Source organism: Talpa europaea (genome assembly GCF_964194135.1).
Source record: "Talpa europaea genome assembly, chromosome: 14".
Lineage (NCBI taxonomy): Eukaryota > Metazoa > Chordata > Mammalia > Eulipotyphla > Talpidae > Talpa > Talpa europaea.
In genome coordinates this window covers 6,230,693-6,245,017 of record NC_140082.1, presented here as the reverse complement: position 1 = coordinate 6,245,017, position 14,325 = coordinate 6,230,693, and the positions used below count along the sequence as shown (strand labels likewise).

General features: G+C 41.6%; 1 protein-coding gene across 1 annotated transcript in view; it reads right to left on the bottom strand.

Annotated features, from left to right (window-relative positions):
* PTPN11 (protein tyrosine phosphatase non-receptor type 11) overlaps positions 1-14,325 on the bottom strand; it is a gene marked incomplete at its 5' end in the record, with an annotated part of 60,824 nt that overhangs the window by 44,626 nt on the left and 1,873 nt on the right. Inside the window, 2 exons of the mRNA XM_084253192.1 lie at positions 1,085-1,279; positions 6,379-6,501. Of these exons, the coding sequence (XP_084109318.1) occupies positions 1,085-1,279; positions 6,379-6,501 (318 nt within the window). The remainder of the gene's footprint in view (positions 1-1,084; positions 1,280-6,378; positions 6,502-14,325) is intronic.

Genomic DNA, 14,325 nt, shown 5'->3' with positions numbered 1-14,325 from the left:
TTAGAAATAAACTGCACAGAGTTGGCTGACATTCTTTTGCTTAAAGCTATAGTGGTTGCTGGAGAAGCAAATCATCAGTGATGATATAAAGGTACAAGATGAAGAAAAATAACTGCAAATATAAAACGTACAAACTTAATTAAGCAACTCTGAAATGGAATCAGTGAAGAGACCGGGAATGTAGGAAACCTTTCTACACGGTTTACAAATCCAGCCCTTGGGCCTCCCTGGTGGTGCAAGGGGTTAAGCACCACATTATGAAGCAATAGTAACCTCTGCAGCATGAATTTGATCCCCGGCTGGCCAGGGAGCAGCCCACATGGTGCAGCAGACCTCTCTGGTCTCGCCCACTGCTCCCCTCAGCAGTGTGTTTTAGTCAGTCTGCCTGTTCTGTTCCCCACTCTGTCTCTGGTGAGTCGACTCACCCCCCATATCTCTGGCCTGTACCCCAACTCTTGTATGCATAAATAAATAAAATAAATCTTCAAAAAAAACACACACACAAAAAAAAAAAAAAATCCAGCCCAGCTTTTATCAGCTTATTTCCAACAGAAGGGGAAAAAGATCTCTGAAATAATACAATTCCCTCTAAACAAGGTCATTCGCACACATCTGCAGATACGACACAAAAGAACTGATGAAATGTCTGGCTCTCTGAGTTCTTACTTTTCCACTTCTGAGCTCAAACTGACATCTATTGGTGGCATTGTTGAATAACTCCAGTCAGGAGCCATCAGAGAGCTGGTTGCTATTTTAGTATCTCCATTATGATTTGTTTTCCTCTCATAACTCTCAAAGATTACCAGCTGAAGTTCAACAGTCTTCAAATTACTGCACGTACCAAGTGTACCCAGAAAAAGTCTGAGATCCTTGGAGAATTAATGTAAGTCATGCTGATTGAGGCTTTTGTAGGAAAAGGGCACTCTGAGAATAATCTGATCCTATTATTGATACTTTAGTAAAACTTTGAAAATTACAGTCTGAGAAACAAGATAGCACCAAACCCCCATGATGCACCTGCATGGCACATATGGCACAGGAGGTTGGGATGCACAGGCCCTGTGGTCACTAAAATGTTACTGACCTTTCAGAGGTAGGATCTGCACAGTTCAGAGGATATTTGAGCTCAATAACATCTCCATTCTTCTCTTTTAATTGCCCATGGTGTTCCATGTAATACTGGACCAACTCAGCCAAAGTGGCAAACTTCTCCCCTCCATATAAGTCATAGTAATCGCCAGTGTTCTGAATCTTGATGTGGGTGACTGCTCCATTTCTTCTAAAATAGTCCATTGGGGGGAGAAGGGGAACAAAGAATTAAACTAGTGAAAATGGATCTCATGTTCAATATCAGAGTTTTCCTAAATATCGAAAGAAACCAAAGAACAAACCAACAAATCCAGTGGATGGAATCATCACACACATATTACAGAACAGAGGACTCTGTTATTAATTTCTCCCCAGGTACATCTTCTATTTTGAAAATTTAAGCTATCAAACTGCAGCCTAGGAAAAAAAAATTGAAAAGACATATATCTATCACCAAAATAAATAAATAGTTGTATATTTATACAATGGAATGCCATGGAGCAATATAAAAGCAAAAAAAAAAAAAGACAAACATGATATATACCATATGGATGAATCTCAAAAAAAAGGTGAAAGAAGTGAAACATAAAACACACACACAGGGCCTCCCTGGTGGCGCAAGGGGTTAAGCACCACACTATGAAGCAATCTGCAGCCTCTGCAGCACGAGTTCGATCCCCGGCCGGCCAGGGAGCAACCCACATGGCGCAGCAGACCTCTCCTGACTCGCCCGCTGCTCCCCTCAGCAGTGTATTTCAGTCAGTCTGCCTGTTCTGTTCCCTGCTCTATCTCTAGTGAATCCTCTCAAACCTACCCCCCGCCCCACCACATCTCTGGTCTGTACCCCAGCTCTTGTATGCATAAATAAATAAATCTTAAAACACACACACACACACACACACTTGCATACTGCATAACTTCATTTATATGATATTGTAAAATAACCAAAACTAGCCTACGGAGCTAGAAATGAAAATAGCAGTTGCCGCTTAGGGAGATTAGAAAGGGGCACAAAGGGACTTGACTAACAAGACATCAGGGCTTCCTCTGATTGTGGTATTGAGTACATGTATAAGTACACATATCAAGTTCATCTCACTGCACCCTTATGACACTATATAACTGCATACTTAAAAAAACATTTTAAAGACATAAATTCAGCACGAGAGTGCTCATATGCTATCCCACTAAGTTGACGTAACACTGGCCAAAAGTTTATAAAACTTGGATTTTAGTTAGCCTGGGCACTCTGCCTATGATTTACATTGGGTTTCCTGACCTACTAAATACATCTCAAGGACACCCATTATCGCCCAGTATCCCCTGGTGGACCCAAGGGATCTGGCATCCCAAAATGGTAACCATTGGCCTAAACTTATTTTTAGACTGATCCCATAGCACTATTAGTGAAGCCTCCAGGAAAAATAAATACATGTCTAGCAGAGAAAAAGAAAAATGGGAACTAAGGAAAGTAAGAAAAAGTATCCCATAACGTTACTGACAATATCTCCTTCTAATTGTTCTGACAACCTTTTCCAATGGGTAAAATAAGGCACTTCAGGTCATTCTCCTGCAGCTACACTGGACTCTATTTTAATACCTGGGCTTCCATTTACTAATCCCATAACCAAAAAATCAAACATTTCAGATATGGACGAGATCAACATGCAGCAGCACAGACGGACGAACATGTTACATGAAGGCAACACAAGGCCCAATAATATTCTTATCGGGCCATTTATAAAAGTTTAAAAACACAAGTAATTCTACATATTTTTTGCAATACAAACACATGTATTACATTTTAATATTATAATGATAAATATTATAATAATAAATAATACACATGCCTTTTTTATGAACTAGAGAGAAAAAAACTTAAGTTCATGCTAGCAACTGCCTCGGGGCAAAGGAAAGGACAGAATCAAGGGTGGTGGAAAAAAGGGAAATTGTGCTTTCACTTACAGTTTGTTTTGAAGGGAAAAAATGGCAGTAAATACAACATGAAAAATATACATGACTTTTTGCATTTTTCTGTATCTTTTTCTCAAAATTGAAAAGGGGACCTTCCTTGACTAACTGGATATAAGGTAACATAATCATCAATTTTTCATCTAACGCACAGATCATCTCAACAGAGAATCAGAACAATAACTTCATCGGTGCAAAAAAAATCACAGATGCTTGCATCTACAGAGGTGTGCACATGTGTGTAGCAGTGTCTATAAAACATGTATTTAAGGAAATAATCAAAAGTGAAACTTGGTAGTATTACAGAGTTCTTAAGAACCCCTGGTAGCCTAGGGGTTAAGTCTCAGCACTATCACTGTGACAGCCTGAGTTCCATCCCTAGCCAAGGAGTTGACCCACATGGCGCAGCAGACCTCTCCTGTCTCCCCGCTGCTCCCCTCAGCAGTGTATTTCAGTAGATCCACCTTTTCTGTTCCCCACTCTGTCTCTGGTTAATCCTCTCACTCCCTGCACCTCTGTCCTGCACCCTAGTTCTTCCATGCAAAAATAAAATCTTTAAAAAAAACAAAAAACAGTGATTCTAAGTTCACAAAAAAATAAGCAAATGGCCTTCAAACTTATTAAAAGATGTTCACTAGGGAGATGACAATTAAAATTTACTGAGATACCATTTCTGACTGTCCAGGTCGGTGAAAATGAAAAGCTTGACAACATTCAACTGGGAACATTGTGGGAAAACTACAGGCACTCAGTTTCCCACATTGCTGGTGGGGGTGCAAAATGGCACAACCGCTATGGAGGAGAATTGGGAAAAACTACACTCTGTGCATACTTCCTCTCTACCCCGTCACCTCACTCCCAGGAATTCACCCTGAAGCTACATTTCCAAAAGTACAAGACACACCACATAGGTTATCAGAGCCACTCTATCATCCCTGTAAAATACTGGTCACCTCAATCCCCAATTGCAGGAAATTGGATGAAGTTATATGCTATGTATGCAGTTGAAAATATAAGGAAAATTCTCTAAGAGATTTCTGTAAGTGAAAAAAAAAGAAAGTGTTCTACTTCATGCACAAAAAGAAACAGAGAAATTAATGGAAATGGTTACCTACAGGTATGGACAGAAATAGGGTGCAACAGGCAGGGCAAAGAATGAAATTTCTTTCATGCCTTTTTATATAGTTTAACTTTTAATTTTCACATATTCAAAAAAAAATGAAATAGATAAGGATCAAAAAAATGAATATAAGAAATGATTCTAACCTTGCAGTCAGTTCATAATGACACAGAAAGTTAATTCCTGTAACTTTTGAATGTAGAACTGATTGTACAAATTTGGTGGGATATAGTCCAAGAACAAAAAGAGTATCAGAGAAATCACGAACTTTACTTTATGAGTTTGATAGTAATGTAAAAATTCTGAATCTATTTTTGTATTGTAGGAGAGAGAAAATGAGGTCATATACTGAGGGGTAAAAAAGTAAACCTAAAATTAAAATATTTTTAATTTATTTTTTTGAAAATCAGGTCATATGCTGATGCTGTTAAAAACCAAGGGTCTCCCTACAGGAGAAGGAAGACACAATAAGGAATGGGAAAGGTAAAGAAGTTGGGCGGAACTGAAACTATCAGTAAGAGCACTTAATTTTAATATAGAAATATTTATTTCCCACCTCTGTCTAATAAAAGGTTCTAGAGGCAAGGAAATTTTCAAAAGATGGGGCAAACCAATATCATATACTTGCTGAGATAAAGAATAGGATAGCTCTAAGAACCATTATTGAAATAAGGGAAATTTGAATATAGACTAAATATAAATCAGATCACACTGAATAGATGTTAAAACTTCTATATAATAAAGACGTTATAGTTACAAGAGAACATCTTGTACATAGGACAAACACACTGAAGTACTCAAAGATAAAAATAAATGTCCTGATAGCTCTAAGTTATTTTCAAAAGATTTGGCAGGGGAATGTACACACACACACATACACACACACACGCAGGGGAATGTACACACACACACACACACACAGAGCAAACATGCAAATGCTAACAAAGGGAATATGACATAAATGATAATCATCTCTCAACTTTCCTACAGCTCAGAAGTTTCTCAAAATAACCTCTCCGCCTCCCCTTACTCACCTATAAGATGGAGATTACAAATGGTACTTACAGGCTATGGAGAAAACTAAACAAAACTGTGTGTGTATAATGCTTAGCATAATGGCCTGGTATAAATGTCAAGTCTCACTAAAGCTGCTACCATCATCATTATCATTATTACCATTTTTATAAAATCTCCATGCAAACTCTTACAGCTCAAATGTCACATGAGTTTAGAAGTCTTTGCTGGGAAAAACCCAGAAGAATCTACCCCTGCTTGGTAGGAAAACAGAAGTCAATGACAGTGGCTCCTCAAGAAACTTATCTACTAATAAAAGCAAACACAAAACATAGTTCAGTTCTAGCTAGAATAAGGAGACTTGAGCGTGCAACGGGAAAATCAATTTCTTAAAAACTCACCCATGCCTGTTCAAAGAGACATGAAACAGGATATTGGGCAAATTGTTCCAAAAATTTTAATCCAATGCCCAACAACAGGTTGGCTATAGTGGGTATATTCACACCATTTGAATTTGATATACATTAAAGTGGATAATTACACGTATAAGTACCAAGACAGGACTTAAATATTTTTAAAATGTAGCCACAGAGTAACGCATGCATTACAAAGCCATGGATGTGAATTTTAAAAAGACACAAACCAACTCGCTATTGTTCACACAGCACAAGGGGAGTCGGGGAGTGGAGCTGGGTATGAAAATGTGCTCAGGAAGGACTCATGCCAACCTCCTGGCAGTGGTTTCCTCTGGGGAACGGGACAAGGCAGGGGAACAAAAGGGACCACAACTTCCTCAGTGGTGTTTTATTTCTTGAAAAAGAAAAGTGATCTGAAGACGCTCTAAGTATTTTTCACCATTAAGAAATCAAGAGAAGGGGAAGAAAATGCAGGAAACAGGGTCAAGCGGTAGGTGGCTGCAGAAGGGGTGATGGTCTGCTCCAACTCACCCCCGGGGGTCCCTCAGGGAGAAGGATGCCCACCAGGACACGCCTTCTGCCCTCATCCCTGTCTCCCTCTCTTGAATCAGTCCAGTCAGTGGGCAGGTGGCGAGGCCCACCACAGAGCAGCAGGCAGGCCTGCAGACTCTGTGAAGGGAACAAGTTGTCCAAGGGTCATTTTACCATTTTCTACCCAGAAAACTCTGGTTCTTTCTTTCACTTGCAACTTACCTAATTGCAACTTACCTAACGGAAAGTGTGAAGTCTCCAGGGTTACTCTTACTAGGCCTCGCCAAAAAACTGCCATCGACTCCTCTTGTCAACAGGAGGTTTTCTGCCTCCACACCGGTGATATTTGGGTGAAACCATCTTGAGAGAGAGAGAGAGAGAAGTGGAGAGAGTCACGAAAAACAAAGGGCTTTGTCAGTACAGCTTTCTATGCCACCGCAGTAAAGCGCCTGATGAGTTAAGTCACTAATAAAAATATAAATGGGAGGGCCTCCCTGGTAGTGCAGGGGTGAAACTCTCAGCACTATCAAGCTATCAGCAGCCAATGCAGCATGAGTTCAGTCCTCAGTTACATGGAGCAGCAGACCTCTCCTGTCTCACCACTGCTCCCCTCAGCAGTGTATTTCAGTAGATCCTCCTGTTCTGCTCCCCACTCTGTCTCTGGTGAATCCTCTCAGCCCCTGTACCTCTGGCCTACACCCCAGTTCTTGTATGCACAAATAAATAAAAATAAATCTTAAAATAAAAATAAATCAATGGGGACCATCCCTGTCCCTCCCCCCACCCCCTTGGTAGGGGCCTGGGGCTGGGGCATGGGCAATAGAACTAGGGCTAGGATTTGGGTATTAAGCCAGGAAATTTGGAGGGGCCAGGTCCAAAAAGATAATCCTCATGGTCAGGTGACTGAGCACAGGAGTGAGGGTGAGAAAGTAATGCAAATAAATAGACCTCACATGTAAGCAACGTATCAAAGATCACGAGAACTAGGTTTCTCACTGTTAAAGAGGCAGACAAATATGAAAAGGGAGAAAGCTGGAACAGCCCCTGTGGTCTGAGAATTAAAGGTATCAGTGCAAACTCTAGTTTGTAAAATACATATGCAGACAGATATAAATACACAGGTGTTTCTACATATCTGTGTAGAAACACAATTCTCCTAGCTCCCTCTTCTGAAAGGGTCTGGAAGCAAAGACACCCCAGCCACAAACAACATATTCATCACCCTTATCTTGGTTTCTAAATACCATTCTCCAATAAAAGGAACTGAGCTCCCTGAAAAAGTGGCTAATTCCAGGCTGACATGGTAGAAGTAAGATAAGCTTGGAATATCTTACTGTGCCACAAGAGGAAAAAGTTCCAATGAGGCCAAGTCGAAAGGATACTGGAACCAGCTTGAAAGGCCTCCATTAGCCAAATAAGGGACAATCTGTACCTCAAAATGAACAATGACATTACCAGACTATAACCCGTTGAATAAACTAGGAAACCAATAGTCCATATTGATAACAATTTTTGAAAGTTAACTAAGGTTCCCAAAAACTTAAGTACAGAATATATGATCCAGAAATTTCAACTGGAAGCAGTGACTCAAATAGGCACTGCACACCCGTGTTCCCAGCTGTATGATCCATAACAGACAAAAGATGGGAGTAACCCATGTGTTCACTAATGGATGAATAAATAAACAGAATGTGATTGCGAACATCAATGGAATAGGACTCAGCCTTAGAAAGAAGGAAGTTCTGGGCCTCCCTGGTGGCACAAAGGGTTAAGACACAACCTATGAAGCTATCCGCAGCCACTGCAGCACAAGTTTGATCCCCGGCCAGGGAGCTGACCCACATGGCATAGCAGATCACTCCTGCCTTGCCTGCTGCTCCCCTCAGCAGTGTATTTCAGTCAATCTGCCTGTTCTGCTCCCCACTCTGTCTCTGGTGAATCCTCTCACCACCACCACCCCCGCTGCATCTCTGGCCTGCACCCCAGCTCTTGTAGCATAAGTAAATAAATAAATCTTAAAAAAAAAAAAAGAAAATGAGGATGGACAGTGGTGATAATTATTCAATTTATTCAATAATATGAATAGATTTAAATGTCACAGGATTTGAAAAATGGCTAAATGTTATGATGAATAAGATGATTATTGTATGATACATTTTGTTATGTACATTCTGCAGCAATAAAAATATATGCAGGGGAAGGGGACAGTTCTCAATAGAATCACAAGGAATCACACACAATAAACACGGGAAGGAAGACCAGAATTAGAAAATTATCACTTGAAACCCGCATGTCACTCTTCAGGCGAGCATCAGCAATGGGTGCTAAGACTAGTGGCTGAGCATTTCAGGAGGGACAGGCTCTTCACAGCAACGTAAAGGACCTTCCCACACAATACTTGCTGATTGCTTGTTAACTGACAAGTGAAAAGTCCTAATGAACCTCACCATGGAGAATTGGAAAGATACTATCTCAACCAACTGGTGGAAGTCAGGATCCCCAGTTATGGGTTAAATTAGCATCCTGAGCCCCAGAATGCACTGAGAAGAGTGGTGCCACTTCTGCAACAGTGCTACCCAAAGCACATCACCAAATCTAATTACAAAAGCCATCAGACAAACCCAAAATGAGAAACATTCTACAAACCAACTGGTGTGTACTTTTCAAAAGATATCAAAATCATGAAAGAAGGTGGGGGAGGAGGGTGAGTCAAAGGCCAACCCAGATTATAGGCCAGCAGCAGGACACAAGGAATGAAATCCTTGATTCTAGACTAGATCAAAGACCAGAGGGAAAGGAGGGCAAGAGAAGGGTTTTGTTGTGTGTTTCGTCTTTTACAGAAGCAATCTGCAAGAGGTCTAAGAATTCGATGATACTATAACGTGAATTTCTTGGTTTTGATGAGTATACTGGGGTTATGTGAGTGTCCTTGTTTTCAGGAAAGTCACATTGAAAGTATTTTGGAGTAATGAGACATGAAGACTGCAAATGGTTCAGGATAGGATTAGATACACAGTGAGAGAAAGAGGAGGCCAATGTGGTACAGGGTTAACAAGCAAAAGGGGTGAAAATTAAACAGAAGTGCTTTGTATTGTGTAACACTTGTGTAAATTTGAAATTATTTCAAAATAAAGTTTTTTAAAATATACAAATGATGGCATCCCCTGTAAGAGCACCTCTCCAGTTCCCAGCAAGATTTCCTTCAGAGATCGCAAAAGTCACCAAGATCTGTGGGACCATAACAGGTTAATTCAATGCTTTTAATTGCTCCCAGGAACATAAGTCAATATTAACACGTAGAGCTCTGGCACTAACAATCAAATGAACATTTAAGATATTTCTCAACAAATACTGGCCCAATTAAAGTGTTTTACAGAGTGAAGGACAGAGAACACCAGGGCAAAGAGCTGACCATACAGACTGGGTGCATACCTGAACCCCTCCACTTCCTCCCTCTGTGACCCTAGCAAATTCTTTCCACCTCAGATTCCTCAACAGCAAAATGAAGATGCTAGTTCATGGTTTTATTTTAAAGTAAAAGCTGAGAATTAAAAAGAATGAAGCACAGATACATGGTAAAATTTGGGTGAACTTGCAAGCTAAATGAAAAAAGTCAGACACGAGGCCACATATTGTATGATTCCTTGGATGAAAACGTCCAGAATAAGCAAGTTCATATAGACAGACGGGTGATCAGTGTTTGACCAGGGCTAAGGGATCAAGGGATGAGACGAGATAACTATTAGTGACGGGTTACTTTTAGAGGTCATGAATGTGTCCTAAAATAGCAGTACGTCTCAGCACTATGAAGCTATCATCAACCACTGCAGCACGAATTCGATCCTTGGCCAGGGAGGTGACCCACATGGCTCAGGAGACCTTGTCTGTCTCGCCCGCTGCTCCCCTCAGCAGTGTGTTTCAGTCAGTCCACCTGTTCTGCTCCCCACTCTGTCTCTGGTGAATTTTCTCACTACCCACACCTCTGGCCTATCCCCCAATTCTTCTACAAACACACACACACACACACACACACACACACACACACAAAGACGAAAGGAGCAACATGATCTGACATATCTTTAAATCATCTTTCAAACTCCCTGGCAAGGAGAGACACACATGGATTGTGAAGAAAGGTACTGCAATAACTCAGGCCAAAAATGGTGGTGCCAAGGACCAAAGTGGCAGCAGCAGAGCAGTGATGAATGGTCCCAAGAGGACCATCTTTAGGGGAGCCAGCAGGATTCCCAAGATCCCCACTGGATGCGAAAGAGAGAAAGGAGCAATAATAACTGCTAAGTTTGGTGCTAGCAACTAGAAGGTTGAAAATAGCAGGTGTTGCAATGTGGAAGGATAGGGAGAGGAAAATGTTTGACTTGGTACTGGTTAAATTTGAGGTACTGGAAATACCAAGCACCGACAAGTATAATAATAAAGACAAGACTGTTCTGACAAGAAACCATCAGAAAAAGCAAGAACCCTAGTCCAGCAACACTCCTATTGGTCACACTGAGCAAGAATTTCTCATTTTCCTCTGCCATCTTTCTAGCATTAGGGGGTGGGGAGAGCCTAAACATCATCTTGATGGCCCAAGAGAAAAATCACAAGACTCAGCTCAAAAGGAAAAAAAAAAAAAAGAGTTTGTTTTTTAATACAAGAGCCTATCAGAAGATTGAGACAGAATTTCACCCAGGGAAAACTCAGCCTCAATTTATTTGATACCTATCATTCCAGCACCCAATACTTTTGCACCTAGAATGGCTAAACTATCCAATTTTTTTGGTCTCATCTTGCCCGCAGTTTCTTTTATCTATAGACCTCACTGCGTCCCCCACCGTCCTGGGAAATTAAAAAGTAGCAACAGAGGGTTACCAGTTATTTATAACTTTTCTAAAAGTATAATGGAAATCTTACATTAACCCTCAACTTGTCTACCCACATAAGCTAATTAAAATGTCAAATCTCGAGCCTCCCCTGGTGGCGCAGGCGGTTGAGCGCAGTGCTGTGAAGCTGTCCGCAGCCTCTGCAGCAGCGGTTCAATCCCGGCCAGCCAACAAGGGTCCCACATGGTGGGGCAGATCTCTCTTGTCGCGACCGCTTCTCCCCTCAGCAGTGTATTTCATCAGTCTACCTGTTCTGTTCCCCACTCTGTCTCTGGTGAATCTTCTCACCCTCCCACAATCTAGCCTGTACCCTGGTTCTTGTATAAATAAATAAATAAATCTTTTTAAAAAATGTCAAATCTCGGGCCTCCCCGGTGGCGCAGCGGTTGAGCGCTGGGTTGTGAAACCGCGCGGCCTCTGCGGCACCGGTTCGATCCCCGGCTGCTCCCCGGCCACCGGAGGAGGGTCCCACATGGCGCGCAGACCTCTCCTGCCGCCCGCTGCTCCCCTCAGCAGTGTACTTCGGTCCTTCTGCCTGCTCTGCTCCCTGCTCTGGCTCTGGTGAATTCTCTCACCCTCCCGCACTTCTGACTGTACCCAGTGCATGTATAAACAAAAACAAACAAACAAAACCAGCAAACAAATAAATAAAGCATGCCTCTATTAAAAAAAAAAAAAATGTCAAATCTCTTTTGCTTTTGACTGCAAAACAATTATGGTTACATGGCGTAGGAGTCTGAAGCTGAGTGGCATATATGCCTTCTTATAAAGCAAACAAACAAGAAACCTAATTATTATAAAACAAACACAGGTTGGAAAACAAATTCCTTCAGAATACTGGGTTTTTATTTAAAAAAAAAAATAACATAGCCCCTAGAGGTGATAAGATTGGGCCTCCCTGGCAGGTGGTTGCAAAGCCTGATTGGTAGATGTATGGATGGTGGAGTTCAAATCCCAGAGTGTTCAGAAAGCAATAAAAAGGACATTCCTGTGAAAGACTGGAGTTCATGGCCATGGCAAAGAAAAGCCTGAAAGTTCTTCTTGACCTTGACAGTCACCTTGAAAAATGGACCTCTCAAATTGGGTAAAAGAACTCTGGGTTTGGCCCATTAGGACAGTGAAGATAGTCATTGAATTGGTAAGTTTAGAGGGAATTTTATTTCTCCTTCCTGATGTTTTCCTCTGACTTATAAACAATGATGAAGCATCACTCTTTGCTTTGAGATGATTTCTCACTTTCTTTGGGATCCTGCAGAAACTGTGCTTAAAACTGAACCATTTCTTGGGATGATGGTTACAATGCTTGGTCTGGAATCAGTTTTATAATTTTTTTAAACGTTTTATTTATTTCTGCATTGAAGAACTGGGGTGCAGGCCAGAGGTGCAGGATGGGGTGAGAGGATTCACCTCGTTTGTTTGCCTGTTTTATTCCCCACTCTGTCTCTGGTGAATCTTCTCACCCTCCCATGCCTCTGGCCTGTACCCCAGCTCTTGTATAAATAAAATAAATCTTTAAAAATAAAAGACTGCTGGCTAGCCAAGAGGGAGACAGCTGATAACAGGCAGTTCCCTGCCTTAATTAAGAAGCAACAGATCTCAGGTAAGCAGGTAACGTTTAAAAAATGTTGCGGAAGCGGTTGAGCGCTGGGTTGTGAAGCTGCCCGCGGCCTCTGGGACGCCGGTTCGATCCCCGGCTGCTCCCCGGCCACTGGAGGAGGGTCCCGCATGGCGCGCAGACCTCTCCTGCCGCCCACTGCTCCCCTCAGCAGTGTACCTTGGTCCTTCTGCCTGCTCTGCTCCCCGCTCTGGCTCTTGTGAATTCTCTCACCCTCCCGCGCTTCTGACTGTACCCAGTGCTTGGATAAACAAAGCAAACAAATAAATAAATAAATAAATAAAACATACCTCTATAAAAAAATTAAAAAAAAAAAATAAAAAATGTTGCGGAAATCAAAACTACCATGAGATACCATCTTACACCAATGAGAATGGCACATAATAAAAAAAAACTAGCAACAACAAATGTTGGCGAGGGTGTGGAGAAAAAGGAACTCTCCTGCACTGCTGGTGGGAGTGCAAACTGGTCCAACTATTATGGAGAGCTGTGTGGAGATTTCTTGACCTACTAAAGATAGAGCTTCCATATGATCCAGCAATTCCACTCCTAGGTATTTACCCAAATGGCCCATTCCTTGTGCTATGTATCTCTTCTGTCTGGCTCCTTCTGAGTTACAGCCTTTAATAAAGAGTGGATAATCTAGTAAAGAGAACGTTTCTGTGAATTCTGTTAGCTGCTGTAGCAAATTGATCTGGGGACCACAGGCCCCTCACAGCGGGTCAGTGAGAAACACAGGTGACTCATGGGGTAAGGGGGGACAGTTTTGTAGGACTGAGTCCTTAACCTGTGGAATCTGGTGCTATCTCCAGGTAGACAGGTGCTATCTCCAGAATTCAGTTAAAGTGTAGGTTATCTAACTTGGGGCTTGGTGATATGGGGAAAAAAACATACATTGCAATTGGAGCCATAATCAAGAGCAATAACGAATCGACATGCTGGGATTTAAAACTTTAACATCACTTCTTCCATGCCTGCCTGTGAAGCACACGCATGTGCAAGCACAAATGCAACCCTCATGTACATCCAATTTCTTTTTTTAAATATTTATTTTATTTATTTATGCATACCAGACCTAGGATGTAGGCCAGAAGTGTGGGGGTGAGAGGATTCACCAGAAACAGAGTGGGGAGCAGAACAGGCAGATCTACTGAAATACACTGCTGAGATGAGCAGGGAGTGAGGCAGCAGTGGTCTGGACGGGGATTGAACTTGTGCTGCAGTGGCTGCCAATAGCTTCATAGTGCTGAGACTTAACCCCTTGTACCATCAGGGAGGCCCTGTACATCCAATTTCTATTACAATTTGAAGCCCTTTCTACATCAGAACATTCATTATAGTAGTTAAACAATATTCCATTGTATGAACTACCATCCGTAATTTAACCGTTGGTACGGGGTTCTATGTTACTCCTCTGCTTTAGTTATGACAAGCAAGGCACCGGAACACAGCCTTTACAAATCTTTGCTGACTTTCACAGGTATCCGTGACTTAAATTTTTAAAAATAAAACTGCTTTGTCAAGAGATTTTTTTCACATTAACGAATTTGCCAAACAGCTCTCAAAAGAAGGTGCCAGTTTCGACTCCTGTAAGCAGAACATGAAAGCCCCTGTTTTCTCTCACTTTTGCCAATATGACACACATTTACCAAACCTCTTTATCACTAAGTCATGGAAAATGATATT